This window comes from Rattus rattus, chromosome 10 (genome assembly GCF_011064425.1).
Source record: "Rattus rattus isolate New Zealand chromosome 10, Rrattus_CSIRO_v1, whole genome shotgun sequence".
Classification (NCBI taxonomy): Eukaryota; Metazoa; Chordata; class Mammalia; order Rodentia; family Muridae; genus Rattus; species Rattus rattus.
The window spans coordinates 30,770,868-30,792,000 of record NC_046163.1 but is presented as its reverse complement, the minus strand read 5'-3'; the positions used below and the strand labels follow the sequence as shown (position 1 = coordinate 30,792,000).

General features: G+C 41.9%; 1 protein-coding gene across 3 annotated transcripts; it reads right to left on the bottom strand.

The window, feature by feature from the left end:
- Window positions 1-39: 39 nt before the first annotated feature.
- On the bottom strand, window positions 40-19,884 carry Ivns1abp (influenza virus NS1A binding protein). Of its 3 annotated transcripts, XM_032914616.1 has the most exons (15): window positions 19,657-19,880; window positions 14,918-15,123; window positions 13,440-13,568; window positions 12,718-12,887; window positions 12,527-12,602; window positions 10,361-10,534; window positions 9,703-9,828; window positions 8,226-8,333; window positions 4,734-4,863; window positions 4,306-4,530; window positions 3,659-3,780; window positions 3,442-3,568; window positions 3,231-3,362; window positions 2,862-3,035; window positions 40-1,340 (listed from the first exon to the last, which is right to left on the bottom strand). In XM_032914616.1, the coding sequence occupies exons 3-15, from the start codon at window positions 13,548-13,550 to the stop codon at window positions 1,087-1,089; spliced, it is 1,929 nt and encodes a 642-aa protein (XP_032770507.1). In that variant the 5' UTR covers window positions 13,551-13,568; window positions 14,918-15,123; window positions 19,657-19,880; the 3' UTR covers window positions 40-1,086. The 3 variants fall into 3 exon arrangements, with proteins under 3 accessions (XP_032770507.1, XP_032770508.1, XP_032770509.1); XM_032914617.1 differs by lacking the exons at window positions 9,703-9,828; window positions 10,361-10,534; window positions 12,527-12,602; ... (2 more) ...; window positions 14,918-15,123; window positions 19,657-19,880 and adding an exon at window positions 9,160-9,294; XM_032914618.1 differs by lacking the exons at window positions 40-1,340; window positions 2,862-3,035; window positions 3,231-3,362; ... (3 more) ...; window positions 4,734-4,863; window positions 8,226-8,333 and adding an exon at window positions 9,160-9,300 and having other exon boundaries at window positions 19,657-19,884.
- Window positions 19,885-21,133: the final 1,249 nt, after the last annotated feature.

Genomic DNA, 21,133 nt, shown 5'->3' with positions numbered 1-21,133 from the left:
GTGACAAACATTTGAACATTAAATCCCACAGTGCAAGGATTTACTGCAAAGTACCTTTAATGTGTTTGCATCTGCAGCAAGCATTAGATTTGCTCATTTGGGCACCATAAATTAGGTGTAGCACTACACAGACACCGAGTCACCCCAACCAGTCAATCCAGGTGAGTAAGAAAGCTGAACAAAACACTTCTGAAAAGGGGTGCAGTCACAAACCCAGTACAGTTTAATTGTTTCAATCAAAGGCTTCCACTTACAATTGTTTGGTTAGTGATAAATAAAGACAGTTTAAATGTTTCAGTAAGTCAGTAATTCATCAAACCTGGGTTTGAATTATTACTGTTACTATTCAACTCCATCCAAATAAACATCGATACTGCACTCTCAAACAGAAAAGAAAAAGGGACAGCTGCGGCAAATGCTAAGTTTGCGTTCTGAGCATTTAAAAGAAACACCCCACTCTGCATCCTTTCCTCTGCCACTCTGCTTTGATAACGTGAATCTGTCACATTTTACTTCAACAGATAAAGCACTCTGCTGAGAATATAAAAAGTTATAAAAATGTAATCATAAAAGACTAAATATTGGTAGGCATGTGAACTTTTCTTTTAATAAAAACAAAAATAGTCATTGTTATCTATTTAAATAAGTATCTTGTTATAGAGTGTTCCAGTTATTGAAAAGGGGCCCTTAAAAACCCAACTGCCTACGTGTAAACCCTACCCCTCGTCTCTTAAGACAGAACTGAGGGAAGAGTCATTTAATGTGCAAATCGGCAAAACAAATGAGGAGGAGCAGGGACTTCTTAAAATGATGTTCCCAATCAATTTGTGGTTTATTCTTTTACAGTATCAACCTTCAAAAAGTAAAATAACCAACGATGTCTTAAGAATTCACAAACAGACCTTCATCTTTGCATTCCGTTCCAAACACAAAAAGTATGTACAGCATGTTTAATAATATGCAATATGCAGAAGCTTTGTGTTGCCGTTAGCAACATCTACCCCACCCACCCTCCTTATTCACAAGTGTACCTCTACTACACACAATTACATCACTAAGCCTGTTAGTTTGGAGTTCTGAAATTTGTTAAAACTGAAAAATCTTTGTGTAAGGGCTCCACTCATTTGATTCAAGGTTGTAGACTTCCACGGTATTCAGAAACTCATTGCCATCAAATCCTCCCACTGCGTAAATGGTGTTCCCTACAGTTGTGATCCCAGCGTTGCTCCTTGGTGAAGTCATATTTCCCATCATCTTCCATTCATTCCTGGTTGGATCATACATCTCTACACAACTGATGGCATGAGAACCATCAAAGCCACCGCCTACAAACAGTTTTCCTAAAAGAGAAACAAGACAGTCAGTCTAAAAAGCCTCGGAAAACAAGTTAAAAAAAAAAAAAAGCCCCCCAAAATGAATGCATTTTAACTAGAAATGTTTGTCCATTCTATTAAAAAAAAAAAGTTGTAATTAAATATCTATGTAGGCAAGGTATAGTAACACACGCTTGTAATGTCACCACTCAGAAAGCCATGACTAAGGACTATTAATATGAGGTTGGCCTGGGCTGCGTAATGAAACCTTATCTTACAAAAAGAAAGAAAAGGTGTGTGTAATTGTGGCAAGGATACCGGAAACCATGGAGATGAGTTAAATGGAAAAGAATCCATTCCTACAGAAACTTAGGCAGTTACAGGAGAGAAGGGCAGAAACAGCACCATGTTAAATACATCTCCCACAGTTCCATAGTAATTCCACAGTGATGACCACATAGTGTGATCATTTCATGGATGAACAATTAAGAGAATTTACAAAGAAGGTAGAAACTTGCCTAAATATGTTAAGTGACAAGCCATCATAGTTCAATATATTCAAAGTAAGAATAGGGCTATATATGTAATACAGGTCAATGGTAGAACACTTAGCCAGTAAGAGTGGGGCCCTGGCTTAAAGTGGCACCACAAAAAGTTCAGAAAACAGACCAAAGGCTGAACTTCTAGCTAGAGCTTTCATCACCATATGATTTTTGCAAATTACATACTCAATAGTTAAACAGAACAAAAATTTCAGCAACAAATGGAAAAAAGATTACTAATTTTCAGCTTCAGTATTTTCTCTTCTGAGTATCACTCGCCCGCTTGCATGAATACAGCCATAACTACACTGACGGACAGGGCTCACAAAGGTCTGGGTTCCTACTCCCAGCATCCTTCCTCGCTCACTAGCTGAGGCACAAAGTCTTGCTAAGATCAGCTTTGTTTCAAATGATGTTAACTAACTCTACAGACAATAAAGCAATCAATAAAGACTGTGTGAAAGGACAGTGTCTACCAAACAAAACTGTTGGAGAGATTATGCTTTGAAATAAAATTCTTCAAGTTACTATCCTAAAAAAAAGGTTGATTCAAAATCTAAGACTGAATTATGGGCACAGCTCACAGAGGGAAATTTGGAACTTGGTTAAGAACACCCAAGAGATGGGTGAAAGAATATATTTAGGTTACTAACCAGACACTTAAGGGGAAAATCCTTAATCCCCCTTATGCCACAAGAAACAGAATACATCTGAACATTTAAGAAATGATTCATAGTTATTTTGTGTATGATATGCATATACGTATGCACATGGTATAGCACACACAGTCAGAGGACAACTATGTGGAGTCCGTTCCCTCCTCCCACCTTTACATGGGTTCTGGGGATCCAACTCAGGGTTTCTGCCAAAAAGGCAGGCATTCTACCCGCTGGGCCATTTTGCCAGTCCCTGCAATCTACTTAAAAGTGTGTGAGCGACCCTTCTTGGAATTAGGGAGCTAACTCTTGCCACTGTACTATTCACCTCTCCAAACCTGGACACTCACCATCAAGAACAGCGACACCAGCTCCTCGCCTAGCCACATTCATGGGTGCAATTAAAGTCCAGGTGTTGTTTTCAGGATTGTATCGTTCTACTGTGTTCAGACAATTCCAAGATTCTGCACCTCCAATTATATACAAATAACCACCAAGTTCACAAACTGCAGACTGGTGTCTACCTATAAAAATTAAAGCAAACCAGGATTATTATTAAAGCCATCAGAACTCTAAGTGTGTACTGCAATCTAGTAATTCACAGGTTTATAAAGAACTACAAGTTCAAGGCCAGCCAGTTTGGGCTACACAAAGTTTCAGGCAAACCATACTCCCACCCCCCCAAAAAAAAACAAAACAAAATAAAGAGACCAACTTACGAATGTTAAGAGGAGCACAGCTTGTCCATGACTTTGTTACAGGATCAAATACATCACAATTTTTCAGACCTTTTTGACCATATGGATCAGAGCCACCAACAATGTACAGTTTCCCATTCAGAGCACACACTCCTAGGAAAGGTGTAAAGCATGTTAATAACCCAAGTATTATGAATAGACCCTGGCTGTGTTAGTTAGAGAGTATTATTACCTGCATTACAACGGTTAGTTCTCAGCTCTGGCACAGGGGTCCAGTCATCAATGCTCGGGTCATACATCTCTCCACAGCTCAGGTCATCGGAGTGTCCATTTGATCCACCCACCACATAAAGCTGTCCCTATGTCAAAAGTGATAAGTGAGAACTTCCCTTGGGTGGTGCTAAGGAAAAAGACAAGCTAAAGGACTGTTTTGAGCACACTGTACTAACCATCAGCACAGCCATCTGAAAGCGGGCTCTTGGTGTTCTCATGGGAGCAAGGAAGGACCAGTGATCTGTGTGTGGATCATAGCATTCAACTGTTCGAAGACACTCCTCTCTGTTATAACCACCTGGCAAGAAACGTAGGTTTGCTTTAAATGTGAAACATGATCAGAATGGCTGGATGTTCCCCCACAGTGGGCATCTTCCTATGTCTCCCAGGCTATCTTACGGCTTGAGCCTCTTATAACACCACCCAAGTGCTAAGATTAAAAAGTATGTTGCTGGTCACCAGGTCCAGCCAGGATGCCTTTAGGTAATGTACCTAGCGAGAAAGGTATTTAACTAAATGTTCCTAACAGTCAAGGAGCAGTATTCATTATGTATATGAGCAAACTGCTTATTCTGGCTTGAAAACAAACAAGTTTATCTACTCTGTAGTCTAACTGGATGTACTATAGCACTTGGCCTAGCAAGCAGCCCCTAGGCCTTGGGTTTATGGTCTAGCACACCACTCCCATTTAATTTAAAACAACGACTTCTAACCAAACTTAGGCATATTCAGTATCAATGTTTATTTCTGTCTTGAAATGCAGCACGTTGATATAAATGCCCACCTATCGGCCTGTCTATCACACACATTGCTCTGCTCTTACCTGCAGCTATGAGTTTGCCATTCATCTCTGCTGTCCCCAGTCCAGACCGTGCGTACTGCATGGGAGACATAGGCTTTTCTAGGAGCTCATCTGGCTGCATCTCAAAGCTTAAACTCTTGCTCAGTTTTGGAGTACTTGTTGGTGAGCTCTGTGGACTGTTCCGCCCATGAAGGAAAATGACACAGAATGTACCATCCAGCACAGCCAGGCACAAGTAAGTGTTATCTGTGAACACAAGAGCTCCGTGTTTACCATGGAACTATTAACACGTGGGGTGGTCAGAGAATTCTAAATTGTACTCCAGTCTCCAGAACGGAACTTCTGCTATGGTTTTCCATATGCTATTGCTCCGAGTTTTTCCTTATTCAGTCTCAAAGTATTAAACTGACAACTATCCTTACAAGTAGATAAACTGAAGACAAACTTACTTGAAGTCTTTTCTGAAGCAACGATTTTCCACTCATGCTTAGGACTTTGCACTGAAGCATTTGGAGAAGAGAGACATCCAGTGGAACTGCCACTTATCTGCTTATGGCCATTCTCACGGGGTGGCTTTTTCTGCAAAATCAAAAGGCAGCTACAGAAACCTAGCCAGAGAGCAGTCCTGCTGCACCTTTGTTCCTGAGCTACTGTGCAACAACTGCCGGTGACACGGAGTGCCTTCACCTACACAGCACACGGAACCGAACACAAACCAACACTTTCCAGCTGACAAAGTCCTGCCACACTTACACCGCCACTTAAAAATGAAATGGCTCCATCTACACAACTGGCTGCTCAGAAGAAGATCAATTTCAACAACTCACAATCCAGCACAGATGAAATACCACAATGATCTCTCAATATGGGAGCGGGAAGGAGAAAATAACACTCTCAGCTGCTCTGTGTAAGAAACTCAGCCTAACTAAACTGTCTAGAATAGTATCCTTCACACAATGCCAGCAAAGAGTCAGTATGCACAGGTTCTGCCAATCTCTGAAAGCATTTTACAGGAAGTAACAATCAGAAGCATGTGCATTTTATTTTAGGGCTACTTATCGATACTGTGAAAGCTAAACACACACATAATCAGAAATGAGCAATACTAAAGAACCACTCGCAGGACTATAACACGGCAATGGTAATGAAGGATTCGAGCATCAGTGTGCTTTTTTATGAGCTTCTCTTGTCTACTGCCTTCAACTGCCTCAGCCCCTGCCACTTCCAAGAGAAAGGATCATACAGAATCCCGAGTGCTAGGTGTAATCAGAGCCTGACACTGAGTCTGCAATGTCTACCGTGAAAGGACAGGCACCACACTTCAGCACCTGCAAACTCTGCTCACCCACTTAACCTGGGCCCCAGGGACAGACGGCATAAACAAGTAGTTTCTAATGGAAACTTGCATTGCTAGTATAAAAAAAGCAACAAAGGATTCTGATTTTTTTTTTTAAAACTCTAAGATACATTAAAATCTTCACCTCAATATGTGGAAAGGAGTCCCAAGTATCACAAAATATGAAATAGACAAAACTTACATACTAAAGAGGCTTCACAGCAATAAGACTGCTCTAACATACGAATTGTAACTCAGAGAGTGACCATGAATGGGGTCGACACTAAAGACTACTGACTGGCATTAACAAACACACCTAATACACAATTTTTCTCATGTCCTCCTACATAAACAGAATTACTCCTATCTTTGTATCACCTTCCAGAAGATCTAATTTATTTGACGTCCATTTTCTTCTTAGGCGGCTTTTACAGTTCGAGTAGGTTCTAATTGCATTCCTTCTTCCCAGGCTTCCTCTCTATCTCCTTTCCTCATCCCTGAAATCTAGGGCATGACCTTTTCTGCTCCATGGTCTCTATTCACAATATTTAGCAAGACAGAAAGGTCAGCATCTCACACATTCCCATGATCCTCTCATTCTCAAACCGTCCTATACCACTAATAAGACCTACCCTCAACCTTTGGAGAGCTATGTGTAGGCACAGATGAGTGGAGTTGATCCTTTTTCCTCCATATCCTTCGATTAAACTTTTCATCATTGTTGAAAACATAAAAACTATTACCTCAAATAGTCTACAAACTGCTCTTGCAAGCTTTAATCTACCCTTTGTGTCTGATCATTAAAAAAAAAAAAAAAGCCAACTTTGTAAAGTTAAAAATGCAAATCTGTTGCTAGCCCAGTGTCATCTACCTGACAATTAGCCATTTCCTACGATTAACGAATGCCAACTAGAAATATAACTTACCACATCTCTTCTATCGACTTTTTAAATTACACTCTTTCCACTCAGTATTCTTGTCTAATTCTCCTGGCTGTGTATGTAGCTCAGGTAGAGCATTTGTCTGTCATATGCAAAGGCCCTAGGTTTCATCCTGACAACACAAAATTAAAAAAAAAAAATCCTTCTTGCCGCCCATAAGAAAGTGTCAGTTGTACGTGCTTCCTTTTCCAGATTAGCCTGCCAATCACAAAGCAGCATCCGTGCATGGATAATCTTCTGCTCACCTAAGGCTAATCCTCTAAATCCCAAGCCTGTGTTTGTGCCACCTTCACCTCACGTCTCATCCCACCGGCTCCCTCAGGCCCTCCCTCGTACGGCAGGAGCCTCCTCTCAGACAGAACTGGGTACTGCCTTGCTAGGTCCTGTAAAAGAAGCTACACACGCTGTGACTTCATGTCAAGCACCGCAGCCTGCCACTGGCCGGTGTTTAATCTTCTGCCATTAAAAAGGCTACTTTAACTTACAGTATTTATAATTAAAGATAAAAACAACCACAGATGTTCCAAGTAGAAATACAAACACGGCTTTTGGCCAATGCAAGTCCCCAGTTTTTTTAAGAAGTACTATTACTGTCTTGGGATACCAGACATCTGCCATTTGGATAACATAAGCACATGGTCAGTACACCGTCACCACTGAGCCAGCTTTTAAAGGAAACACTGTGGCTTGGGATTACTCTCCAGCACATGCCTTCCCAACGCTGAGTTAAAGGCCATCTAAGAAGAATGCTTATTACATGACTATTTTATAGAAATTCCAAATATAGGCAAAATATGTCTGTGTCTCAAGTTAGGCAGTGTTTGAAAAGACGAAGGCTCCAGGTTGCTTTTCTTAGTAAGAGAATGGTTAGTGAGTGGCTCACTGTGACATTCACGACTGTGGGGCTGCTATGGTGTCGCTCAGTGTTGAAGGGCATGAACTACACGCAGAGCACTGGTTTGATCTTTAACACACAGAAACAGAAGGTGTTTCTTTTTGTATGCTGCCAGTGTCTGTAAGTTAAAACTGTTCACACACCTCACATGTTTGTTCTCTACTGTTAAAACTGTATCTGAACTTAAGTATGTGTTTAATGAAAGGCTACAGCAGTAACTCAATCAGCAAGGAAACTATACTGCCTTAATACATTTTGCCTAGAAACATCCAGATCACACTGTAAATGATCGACCATTTCTGAGTTCAACATTATATAAACTTATTATTAATCATGATACTATTTCTACTTCATAAATGTTACATAGTAATTACATAGCCAAAATTTCTTTCACAGCCATCAGCAATCAAAGTCAACTATCTTTTTAAAAACTGGTCCTAATAATCATATATGTTACACATGACCTTTAAAAATCTAACCAAATTAACAAAAGCCTAATACACTGGTTTTTTGCTGTCCTTATTACTAGTTGTGAACCTATTCTGAGAGAAAAGGTGTCAATGGAGTTGTCTAATGCTGAGTCAGCTTCTGCTGGTGTGGCAAAAATGCTGCAAGCTGTAAAATGCTTATTTTCTCCCCAAAAAGTCTCTCTGTCTAGTTATAACAATAAAATTCGTCCACTTTCCTTTATTAAAGGAAAATTAAGAATGCTATAAAATTCTCCAGTTAAATTTTAACCTGAGGTTACCTCAGACTGTGCAATGTGTACCTGCACAAACTGAATGTGGTCATCATCACTGCCAAACACCTCAGCCTGTCCATCTAGTGGGTTCCCATCAAGCAGCTTGTGATCAGCTGAGTAGTACAAGGTTTGAACCTGCAAAACAGCAACAGAACACCCATGTGGCTACTGTCACCATGGCTACTCGCTAGTACGCAGATTACACAACCGCCTCAAGGTAACCTCCAGTGTGCGTCTTGACATCTTACTCTGGCAGGATCCCGATGCAAAGAAAAACATGTCATAGTAGTAAAAATGTAAAAAGCGAAACCAAAACAAAAAACAAAACAAAAATCAAGATCAAATACAAAATCTTCTAATACTGTCTGAAGAGTCAGTCCTTGGCTTGATGGCTTGAAAGAAATCTTCATTGTTTCCAGAGCTTCTATTATGTGACATTAAGAAAAAAGGTATAGTACAACACATAGATTCTTAAGTACACATATTTACAATAAAACACGGAATGGTTTACACCTTTGAAGATAAATGGCACTGTTTAAATAAACATACTTCTCCCCTGTAGGTAATGTCAAGAAAACACATAAAGAAAAAACAAATGCAAAAAGTCAAGCAAACTGCATTCTTCCTGCACAGATGCAAATACATGACTACTGCATCTGATTCCCACACGGGAAGTCACAGAATTGAAAGAGCATCTGCTGGCCTTTATAGAAGGCAGTCATGGCAGGGACTAAGGCCTGACAGAGCAGGTTAGCTTTAGTGAGCGTGGAGGGTTCTGTGGAGTGATACACTCAACTATTCCACTGCTTCAACCAACACATGGACTAGTCCCAACTTTGCCATCAAATTTTGTTTTTGTTGTGTATTTTTTAAAAACAGCCCCAAATCTGACTATATGTAAGAACAACACCATTGAAAACACAAAGCTTTAGAGGTAAGAACCCTGTAAAGGAGTAAACACCATTAAATCATCATCGCTCTCTGCCCACAGCGGACTTTTCTTAGGAGAACTGGGGCAGGACTGCTGCTTCTTTACGTGTCAATACACTCGAGGTTTCTTCTCGGTTCTTCAGTCTTGGGGATCCTAGTTTTGTTAATAAACCTATGGGGAGATAAACCAACGGGGAGGAACAACCATTAGAAGCTTTACCTACTTGTCAAACTTAAAGCAAAAACCTGTGAAGAAAAATTAAGAATCTACAGAAAATGTCAGTACCACCTCCCATGTCTAAAGCAAGTTCCATGCTACTTTAAAGGAAGTTAACAGCACATAATAAGCAAAGAAAAAAAAGGAAAAAAAAAAAAAAAGAAAAGCAGAAGACCAAACTGAACGGTTCATTCAGCTCACCTGGACACCCCCCCTGTTTCTCAGCTTAGGGGTACCTATAGCAAAATTTAAATTCTTTAGGGTCATGGTTATAAAATAAAAGTGAAAGGGAATCCTTCATGTTATAGCAAAAATAATGTGTAAGAACTGCTGGATCCCATTTACTTTAAAACTAACCTCTTCCATGAGCTCCTCCAGGCTGTCTCCATTCTCCCAGATGCTACGCTGCACCCAGTTGATTACCTTTGTGTACAACTTGCCATTGCTGGGCAAGCAAACATTATCTTCAAGCATTACCTCCAACTAGAATTGTAAATAAATCAAACAAATATCAGTGACATCCACATCAGCTTTGAAATTCTAGCTCTCAGCTAAATGCTCAGTTTCACTGGGGAGGGGTCATGAACTGTGTGAATGTAGCTGAGGTGCTACAGACAGCTGACAGCTTCATGTCTTTAAAGCTGTGGTTCCTGGTCGGCCCACTAGCTTAGTGGATCGTTCCATATCCATCAGTAACAAACAGCACAGAGGGCCAAAAGAAGTTTGAGAGGACGTGAAATTGAGTATGGATCTAGAGGTGAATATGGTTAACATTGTACACTTTTTTAAATTCTCAAAAACGTTTTATTTTATCAATTTTCTCTAATTTGGAAGGAAATCAGTGACCCACAAAGTAAATAAACAAACAGGGAAGCAGAAACCCATTACATAAGAATAACAGTCACTTCGAAGTAGCAGCATTACTGATCGTAACCTTCATTCGCCTGACAAAACACTGTGCCTGAAACTACAGAACATTACTTGACCTGTATGGCCTACGTGGACTACTCCTTACCTTTAGTCTCGGAAGCTTAAGAAATTCCTCCTCTTCTGAAATTTGTAACAAATGCTCCTGAATATAGGCGTCAACTTTATTCAACAAACGGGAGTCTCCCATACAACTTGCAAAATTCCGGTAAGAGATGCAGCTAGTAACATCCATCCTAGACAGTAAATAATCCCCACAGACCTTAGGAAGAAAGACGTGTGTCAACATTTGCACAGTTTATTGAATATTCAATGTCAATACGTGAACATTGTGTGAAATACAAAAATGATCTAGAAATCAAATCAAACTAAACAAGGGGACAGCACATGGACACATGATGACATCAGCTGGGCACGGTGGTGCTCACAGGCCTAGAATCTGGGGCACTTGGGAGGCTGAGACAAGAGAAATCTAAATTCAAACCCAGCCCAGGCTACATAACAAGATGTATGTCTCAAAATAAAGCCAAGCAACAAAAAGCAAATGAGAAACAGCAAAGATGTGGCATACAAAGTTGTTTAGCAGCAAATGTGACAAATGGCAATGCAGTGCGGGGTCTAGGTGTCAACAGTAGCATCAGGTGAAGCTTTCTGAGGTTAGGGATAAATGGAGCTCTACAGTAGAAAAGCTGAGTGCACAGCACGTGGAAAGTAGCAAGAGAGAATCGGAAATACATTTGGAAAAATATCTGTATAGGAAGGAGCTGGAATTATGAAACTGTATGTACAGCATAGGACCTCTGTTAAAATTCAGTGTGTCTATATGCTTTATGACTGGAATCAGAAGACACCGTGCGGAGTGGGTTACCTTTTACATGCGTTATAAACCAGGTCACCATGACTGACACAGCAAGCAGCTTTACTTGCTAAACCATCTTAAGACTCATAGGATTCGGGTTGGGGATTTAGCTCAGTGGTAGAGTGCTTGCCTAGGAAGCGCAAGGCCCTGGGTTTGGTCCCCAGCTCCGGAAAAAAAAAAAAAAAAAAAAAAAGACTCATAGGATTCTTTTTTAAAGATTCATTTACTTTCATTTTGCATGGTGTTTGCCTGCATGTGTGCCTATACAATACACCATGTGCATGTAGTGTTTGCAGAGGCCAGGAGAGGGCATCAGACACTCTAGAACCACAATTACACGTGGTATGAACCATCTGAGTGCTCAGAACTGAACTTTGCTGCTAACAAAAGCAACAAGTGCTTTAGGTTTGTGGGGCAGTTTGTCTGTCCAAACTGCTTAATTCAGCAGTTCGCAATCCGTGGGTGGCGACCCCTCTGAAGGCCAAACTACCTCTTCCTAGTGTCACCCACTGACCACTGGACATCAATATTTATGTTATAATTCCTGACAATAGCAAACAGCAATATCAGGAAGGCTGAGAACCACTGGTCAAACTTCTGTTACTTGACCTTAAGAAAGCAGATTACATACAGAAGCCACAGAGCCCTTCCTTATAAAACTCTATTTTAAAAAAGCCTGGCCCTTTTAAGAAAATATTAGCTTGCTGGTCCTTATTCAAAGCCACTTTCTCTGATTAAAAATCTTATATGACTAGGAGTGTTGGAGAAATGGCTCCGTGGGCAAGAGGACTTGTTGCTTTCCTAAGAGCTAACTTCTTCCACAGGACCCAAGTTTGGGTTCCAGCACCCACCTCAGGCAGGTAGCTCCTGGAGCCTCAGTGCCTTCTGGACTGTGCGGGCACTTTCCGTATGTGTAGAACATACACATACAGGAATCTGTCTGTCAGACACTGTCAGTACACCACTTTAATCCCTTATGGACTAGTTTGCAGTTGCTCTAGGGCAAACGCAACAACTCTGAAACTGAGCTCAGTTATGCTCAAGTCAGGAAGGTTCATGTCACGGCCAAGCTGCAGTTCTGTGTAGTGATCTTACAATATAAGTAACACTACTTAACATTCTGTCACAAATAAACATATCCATCAAAGAGATGTAGCATTTTGTAACTTAATTTGACTCTGGCATAGCCATTATTCCAAAGAAGACTGTCAGTCAAGAGGACAGGTGACCCTTCTACATTACTAAAGCCCAAGGAGCAAACAACAGGCTCAGCTGTGACGGGAAGGGACAGAATTTCTAACTCTTGGGCCTAATTAAATGTTATGATGATTTCTATATCCCAACCCCACAGAGCACCCTACCCATCTACAACTGTTGCGACGTGTAACACTCTACCTGCTTTACTCGGTCCATCTTCAGCTTCTTTGCTGCAGAATAAACATCTTTCACTAATTCCTTATCAGCTTTCAACCTATTTAAAAAAAAATAAAAAAAGTTTGGGTTTTTTTTGTTTTTTTTTTTTAGTTATTTCCTAAATTCAGATACTTGGCATTCTCTAATCTTCTGGTTCACGTGAAGATACTCACTGAGCAGTGTATGCGTAATTCAGCAAGACTTCAACAGCTTCTGGATTGAGATCATCCAACTTCACGTGAGAAACTCCATGAGGGTCACTGTCACTATTAAAGATTTCAAATAGATAGGGGCTACAGCAAGCCAGGACTGCCCTGTGTGCCAGCATCTCATGGCCACAGACCTGAAATAACAAAAACCAAAATGAGACGTCTTATTGACTGCACTCAACACACCAGCTTCCTGGTTCACATTTCTAGTTAAAAGTCTTTAAAAAGGAAAAAGGTCGGGGTTGGGGATTTAGCTCAGTGGTAGAGCGCTTGCCTAGGAAGCGCAAGGCCCTGGGTTCGGTCCCCAGCTCCGAAAAAAAAAAGAAAAAAAAAAAAAAAAAAAAAAAAAAAAAAAAAAAAAGGAAAAGGTCATCTCACAGCTAGAAAGTTGGCTCAATGGTTAAGAGCACTAGCTGCTCTTCCATAGGACCAGCACCTACATGGGAGCTCACAACCATCTGTAAATCCAGTTCCAGGGGCTCATGTCTCCTCACCTCCATAGACATGGCACACATGTGGTACAAAGACATACACGCAGGCAAAACACCCATACACATAAAGAAAAAATAAGATCTCAAAAAACTTAGTGATCTCATTAATTGCCTGCCTGGAGGTGGAAATACAACTGAAGGCTTTTATGGGTTACCTTTTTAGTAACAAAAGGCCATGAATTAAGTTTTAAATACCTGAAGTCGAACATCACAGAACTGCCCACTTTTCCTCAAGGCATTTAATTTGGCAACAGAAGATTCAATAAAATTTTCATCTTCAAACATCAAATATCCATTGGGAATCATTTTTCCTTATAAATTTGGCTAAACGGAAAAAAGAAAGCTACGTTACTTTACATGTAAAAGCTCTTAAAATCTCTAAGCAGGGTATGGTGAGTCACACCTTTGACCCCAGCCCTTGGGAAACAGAGGCAGGTAGATCTCTAAGTTTGAGGCCAGCCTGGTCTAAACATTCTGTTTCAAAAAAGAATGTATGTGTTTTTTTTCAAACGTAAAACCATATCTTCATACCCAAATTCTATCCTACCAATATATCAAAAAACGTAAGCACACAAAATCCTAGCTGAAGCAACACTGGCTCAGGATACTTAGGTTTTCATCCTGACTTCGACCCTAAGGCTTTGTACTCCATCATCCAGTAGTGAGTATCTCATCCTAAGCCTGGTTTCCACGTCTAACACACATTCCTCCTGAAGGGAGGAAAATCAAATATTTTCTCGTCCTAACCTACAGCAAGTGGCTTAAGAGACATACACTTTCCTGGACTTGGCTTCTGTCCATCCTTTACTCTCAAAAACAAACCAATGTGCACTGGACACATCTTATAGCCCAGTCTGGCCTTAAATTCAGAAGGCAGCTGAGACTAGCCCTGAACTCCTCAATCCCCCTTCCTTTCCCAGAGGGCTGGGATTATAGGCATGTACTCCTAACCTGGAAAAACAAATTCTTTGTAAAGATACCATTTTCTACAACCACTGAGCCACATCTCCAGCCTATTGTTTTCAGAACAAGTTATCAACTTAACTTATAAAACTAGTAACTATGTAAAACACAGTTAAAGAATAGTAGTATAAGACTTCAGTTTAAAGTAACTTAAAAGCCAAAATACTCAAAAAGGAATACTAAGGGAGGAAAGAAAAAAATCATTTTTATTAAAGAATTTAAAAACAAATGATAAAGATGCCTTTTAGATGCCTGCAAGATGGGTACTAACAGGTTGGGTGCTTACCACCGAGCCTGAGGACTTGAGTTCAAGTCCCAGGACCCACATGGTAAAAGGAAAGAACCAAGACAAACAGACACACACCATATAATAAATTTTTTAAACAATGTTCTCATATCCAAATGGTTAGGGATCTCTTTGCCTTTTAAGCCTTGAGATCAGTCTATCCTCAGTACAGTTTTCAGAAAGCCTGTGTCTTAAAAAAGGGCATTTATTACTAGGTGGGGGAAACATGCCCCAGCCTTACTGTGTGGGGAGGTTGGAGGCAACTTTGCTTAATCCACTCTTTCCTTCCACCTTAGCACCTGAGGAGTTTCCAGGGATCAAACTTGGGTTGCCAGGCTTGTGCAGAAAAGTGTCTTTTGCCTCTGAGCCAGCTCACAAGACACCCAAACACTGTCACTGCTAGACGTGAAGAATAGTCACTTACCAACTATTACTGAAGAGAAATGTGTCGAAAGACAAAGGAGTGTTGAAACAAAGCACTTGGTTATGGTGTGAAGACAGGTGGCTGAGTGAAGGTAGACGTCTTAGGCTTTAATGGTGGTTCCAAAACTATCAGGCTTGAAAATGATGTAATCAAGTCCTTAAAAGCTATAGACATGAATTTCTTCTGTGATAATCATGCATCATAATCTGTAAAAATAGCAGATCTAAGTTAGATATTCAGAAGAATCAGTCTGCCATTCATATAGGTAGAACAGGTCATACAAAATAAGTCAACCTTTGAGGTAAAAGGCAAAAAATATTCACATTACATTAAAAAACCATAAACTACAAACAACTTCTTTTTATTTAACATGCAATTACTCAAAGTTATTTCTTTAAAAAAATCCTTTCTCATTGTTAAAGAGGGATATGCTAGCCTAAGAAGTAAAGAACAGATATAAATATTAACTCTAAAAACTCTATTAGATTCCAACCAATCTGCAAACACAAGAGGTCTACTCTAGAAGAAGGAAGCCACCTTTGGGCACTCTTCCCAGACACATGTACCTCTATAAGCCAGATACCCCACTCCCCAAAGTGTGCTTGGCCTTTGTTTCCTGCTGCCTTTCTAGCTGGAAAACCCCTAAGCCAGCTTCTGATAGGTGACCTTCTCAAACCTTGGCCAGTACCCTAGGGCTAGGAAGCAGTGTTCCCCAAACTCTGACGATATGCATGACTGTCCACAATTACGTTCTGTGCTCTGCTTTTAGGCAAATCCTCTGCCTTGTTCATTTTTAAGGACAGCCTGTGTTGCATGACTGTCTTAAAAGCAAAAACTTTATCAACTCTATCACCCTATCATGTTATTTTCATTTCTTCTGCTTTACAATTTATATTTTTTTCTTACAAAACTAGCTTTAGCAAAACAAATGTTCTCTGAAAACAGGTAATCCTATCCCATGTACAGAGAACACACTGGAGATTTATAAAATTTTAAACTTGAGTTTTGCATGTAAATGTCTGTTCACTAGGTGTGTAATGCCTGCAGGCCAAAAAGAGGCACCGAATATGCTGGGACTGGAGTTACAGTGCGATCAGCAACATGATGCTAAGAATCGAACCTGGTCCTCTAGAAGAGACAACTTCCTGGCCAAATGTTTATTATTTTGATAGCTTGGATGTTCTAACTTAAGATTTATTGGGGGCCGAAGAGATGGCTCAGTGGTTAAGAGCACTGACTGCTCTTCCAGAGGTCCTGAGTTCAATTCCCAGCAACCACATGGTGACTCACAACCATCTGTAATGGGATCTGATGCCCTCTTCTGGTGTGTCTGAACAACTTCAGTGCACTCATATATAATAAATAAATCTTAAAAGATTTACTTGGGAGGGGGTAAAATTACTATAGTCTTTAAGAAAAAAGCTTTGTAGAGAATGTCTGACATATGCGCTTATACAATGTGTACTTTACAATCTGGCTTTGCATTTTGTGAAATAAGGTCTTTTTATCTGACTCTCTGCCTACTAGGATATGCAATGGCACACAAGCCAGTATTCCTAGCACTTGGGAGTGAGATGGTAGGATTAAGAGTTCAAAGCCAACTTGAGTTGCATAGTTTCAAGGCTGACTGAGGCTACATGAGACTGTCTAGAAAAAAGATCCCAATATGAACTTTGCCTTCATCGGTAGCACCTACCCACTGTAGCTACAACTCTAAAAAGTTACCCCAAGTCCAAATGATGTTTAAGTTATACAAACTTGTTTTTCAAAGTTCATGTTCACTTTCACTAAGTTTGGGTATATCAGATGCCTTTTAGACAAAATATCTACACACAATTTTTTTTTAAACTTAAAGTATCCTCAAATTCCACATTTCTTATTTCATACCTAAAACTCAAGCACAGTAACTAATATTTTTAAATGGGAAGAAATTTTGTCTTCAGACCAAGGCTCAAACATCCCAAAGGCATTTAAGAATATAAAATTTACTTTTTGTATTAAAAAAAAAGTTTGAACCAGTCCATTTTTATGACTGAAACTAGGGTCAAAAGGAATATATACAGCTAAACACATTTCAGTTTCTTAGTGAGGTCAGTACCAGACATGAAAGATAGGGGACTTGCTTTTACTATTTGGAATTCGAGAGTTACTATAGCCCAGAAGATTAGCTTAAGTGAAATATAATCCAGCAGGTCTTACAGAGCTGCGAAAACAGCACAGCACTTCCCACCCTCCACTAAGCAGAAGGAAACATCACATTTTTAAAACATTGCTAAGGTAAACCACAAATATTTAAGTTTCAAGGTAATTTTTTTCAAGGAAGTCAATTATGAAGTAATTTAAGAAGTCCCTCCTCAGTGCTGGATTAAACCCAGAGCCTCACTCATAACAGGCAAGCACTTAACCACTGAGCTGCAAACACTTATGATACTAAACATGGCAGACAGACTGGAATGAAATGCTTAGAACAAAATGGAGTTAGTTCAGTTCTGCAGCCTTAACACTGCAGAGGCAGATAAAGCAGAAAAACCAGCTCAGGCAAAGGGGAAGGGAAGGCACAACAGCTCACATAGTCCAGAAACTTTGGCTGTTTTGTTTCACATGGCACATTGTGGAGAGAGGAAATCTTATTTTAAGGTTTAAACAATGCGAAGTATGGAGACAGATGAAGGTTTTAAGAAGGGGTGTTTGAGGAGGAGTGTGGTGGATGCATGCCTGGAAAAAACATGCACACAAGACATTTAAACGAAGATTATATACACTCATGCTGGCTTGATCTTTAAGGCACCGAGTGAGGACTTAAGATATTTTAACATGGGTGCTGCTGGCAACATGTCATTTTTAGATATTGATTAAATTTTAGATATTGATTTAGCTAGATTGAGAAAAGCAGGAAAGAAAAAAGAACCGGGTTTGGGATGTTCTAATGTTGAGGTACCTTTTGGATATCCAGGTTGACAACAAAAGTGTAAAGAACACTGTTGTAGGGCTAGAAACATTAACACAGTGGTTACTGACACAAGAGAAGTAAAATTCCAGAAATCACTCCAATAATACTTTTAATACCAACAGAAGGTAGGAATATACTCAGCCTTTGAGAATTCCTACCTGCAGCATCTGATTATACCATCACACTACTAAAAAGCTAAAAAGAAAAGCTTTGGGATAAGTCCCATTAGTGTCACTGGCCAAGACATTCAAAGAAACTTATTTGAAAAATTACATTTATACGGCACTTAAAACATCCAAACAAGAAATGCAAAATCCTACCGTTTAAAAACAAGGTCAGCCTCCCACTAATAACCCTAAAATAAATTGTGAACTACTGTCCTTGGAAAAGACAAAGTTAGAAGTCAACTATAAATTAAGACAAAGGCTACAGAAACGGGAATCTATTAATTAACCCGAGATTCCACATATTAGGAAATCTGAGGAAGGCCACCAAAGTGCAGGTTTGATATAATACCTGCTAGGTGGCATTAGAGCGCATACTGGTTTCAACCCAGTTCTACCCAGTTACTGTTTACATTCAGGCTTACAAATAAGTCCTTTAACATTTTAAAGATATTAAAGTGTTAGCAGGATTCAACCTGAAGCTATTTTCTCAGGTTTTTTTTTTTCTTAAATCAACCACTGGTGTCAAAATTAAAGAAAATATGGCTATGGTGATCTAGTCCCTGCTGCATCTGTGTACTCTTACTTCCAGACCTATGGTGCATTGCCAAAATAGCAGACCACAACAAAACTCCCAAGAACTTGATATCGGGGTGTTCTAACTAACCTCCACTACTGACAGACATTAAATAAAACGTTCCCTTTCAGGCTGACCGACTTCTTTTTGATTGAAATGCCTGCTCTCCGAAATAATTTTTCTGCAACGTATTGAGGGGAAAGGTGAAAATGTGTGCGTGTGTGTGTGTGTTGTGCGTGTACAGATTTCCTTACGTTAATCTCCAGTTTGACATTCCCCGACGTCTGCCTATCAGGGAATCTACAACCAGGTCCTTCACAAAAAAAGGGTGAACGGACGAAAAGCATGCTCTCCACCAATTTCTTTCGGAGGACACGGAGCCTGTGCCCCGGCGCGCCAGGGACCCCGCGCTGCAAGGCCTGGGGCGCGCTCTCGGCGGGTACAAGGAGGCGCCCGCACACCCCCGTCCCCGATTGGCCACCGGCGCAGTCACTCAGAGCTGACACGTCAGGGCAGCCGCTCCCTCGCTCCTCCCGCCTCCTTTTCCCCGCGCTTGGCAAGAAAAGCGGGCAACGTGGAGCTGGAACAAAGGACCCCGCGGTCCACGGCGACCGGGGACTCCGTGCCACCCCACGCCTAACCCCTGGAACCGATGCGCTCTGAGGGCGGCTCCGTGTCCCCACGCGCCAACCGCGGGGAGTCTTAGCACGGAGAGCCCCGAACCGCAGCCGGCACCCGCTCCTGACAGCGGGAAATGATGCCCACAGTCCGCGGTGGCCGCCGCTCTTATCCGGCGGGTCATCCTTCCTAGCTGTCCGCTGGGCAAGGTCCCGGGGACCTCCGTCACCCAAAGCGGAAGCCTAACGGTCCCCGCCCCGGCGGGGGAAGGTCTCGGACCACTGCGCTCGTACCCCGCCAGCCGGCAACCGCACGAATACGCAGCCCGGCGATGCCCGTTCCTCTTGGGACAGCGGGACTCCCTCTCCGCACAGCCACCATCTTCCCACCCCGCCCTCTTCCTCCCGCGGCGCCCGCGTATAGCGCGTACCTGGGTCATCTCTGAAGAGATGGCGAAATTCATCTCCAGAGCTTCGACGGGCTGAAGGCGGAAGGCGCTGGAAGGGGCGCGGGGCGACCGGTCGGGAGGCTGCGGGCAGAGGGAGACCACTGGGTACTCGCAGGAACTCGCCCGCCGCCACGACGCGCCCAGCACCTCCGAGCGACCGACCTCCACGCGCGTCCCGAACACACTGCCGCTGCCGCGCGCGCTCGCGCCGCACTCCCTCGCACGTCACCACGTGCGCTGCCGCCAACGCCTCCCGGCCGCTTCCGGCTCGAATGCCTGGGCGAATCACAGGCGAGCTCCCGGGAAGATCCCGCTCTCGGACTCCGCCCCCGGACAGAGCCCCGCCCACCTCATAACTCTTTTCCTCGGCCGCCCCCTCCTTCCTTCCCTGCTCAACTAGGTCAGCGCAAGGTGATCCCGGAGAGCCGGACCGCTCCTAGTGTTACTTATCGCGCGCACTCCCTCCCAAGCCTCACACCCTCGCTTCGCCCTTTTTCCACTGTCCAGGAACTGGTTCTCTCCAGCCTCCTTCACCTGCCCTGCCTTCTCCAGAGATCCGACGTGGCGATTAGAGTTCTCAGCGTCATACTGACTTCTAGGCAACCAGCCTAGACTGGAGCTGCCTGTTGGGTCCCCCGACAGTAGTTGGCCATTAGGTTCTTACCCTGGAGGTGGAGGGGCGAGAAGAATGGAGGAAGAAGGGATGAGTCAGAGGAGGGCCTGAACAGCCAGCCCCTCTTTTGGCCTTTTTTGGGTGAGCATTCAGTGAGTGTGTGGAAAAGGTTAAAGAGATACTATCGGTGTGCCATAAAATACATGTTCACTTCTACTTTTTGTCAGTTCCTGACGTCTTGCCTTCTTTGGACAAAGAAAGTAGCTTGGAGAATTGTTAGTCCTCATCTCTACCTCCTGGGGCCTTTTAACCCGGGAGCCAAGCACTATCATCCACCCACCTTGTCCCTAGGAGGCAGCCTGTTTAGGTCAAATGTGATTTAAGCCGGGATTCATCCACTTCTTATGACTCTGAAGCACACCCTGGAAAGTTTCCTTGATTGAAGATGAGGGGATTTGGTGAAATTATATCCAAAACGTGTATAAATAGACACATATTTGAGCTAGGTAAAGCTTTTTAGATTGATGGCCTGCTTATGCCGGTTTATAGAGGGCACTTACACAGTCTAGACCTAACTTTGATCACCTCGCTTAATTTGTAGACATTTCTTGGAGCTCTTTGACAACGCTTCCCACCCGTCTTTAATGATGCTTAGGGGGTAGGAAATAGAAATTGGGGGGGGGTCTTCATTACTTTAAAAAAAAAAGATCTTGAGGCCAGGAGACTTCTTTTTTTGTTGCCGTTTAACAAAAGGAGGAAGTAGGAACTGAGGTGTCAGCTGGTATGATTATGCGTCTTAAAGAGACTGGCATTTGCCACCCGACATTTCTCTTTGATGGTACATTA

Coding starts and splice junctions, on each gene's coding strand:
- Ivns1abp (XM_032914616.1), bottom strand. CDS start 13,550: ATGATTCCCAATGGATATTTGATGTTTGAAGATGAAAATTTTATTGAA. Junction 10,535..12,526: donor AGATGGACCGAGTAAAGCAG/GTAGAGTGTTAC, acceptor TTTCTTCCTAAG/GTCTGTGGGGATTATTTACT. Junction 3,781..4,305: donor TGGCAAACTCATAGCTGCAG/GTAAGAGCAGAG, acceptor GTTTCTTGCCAG/GTGGTTATAACAGAGAGGAG.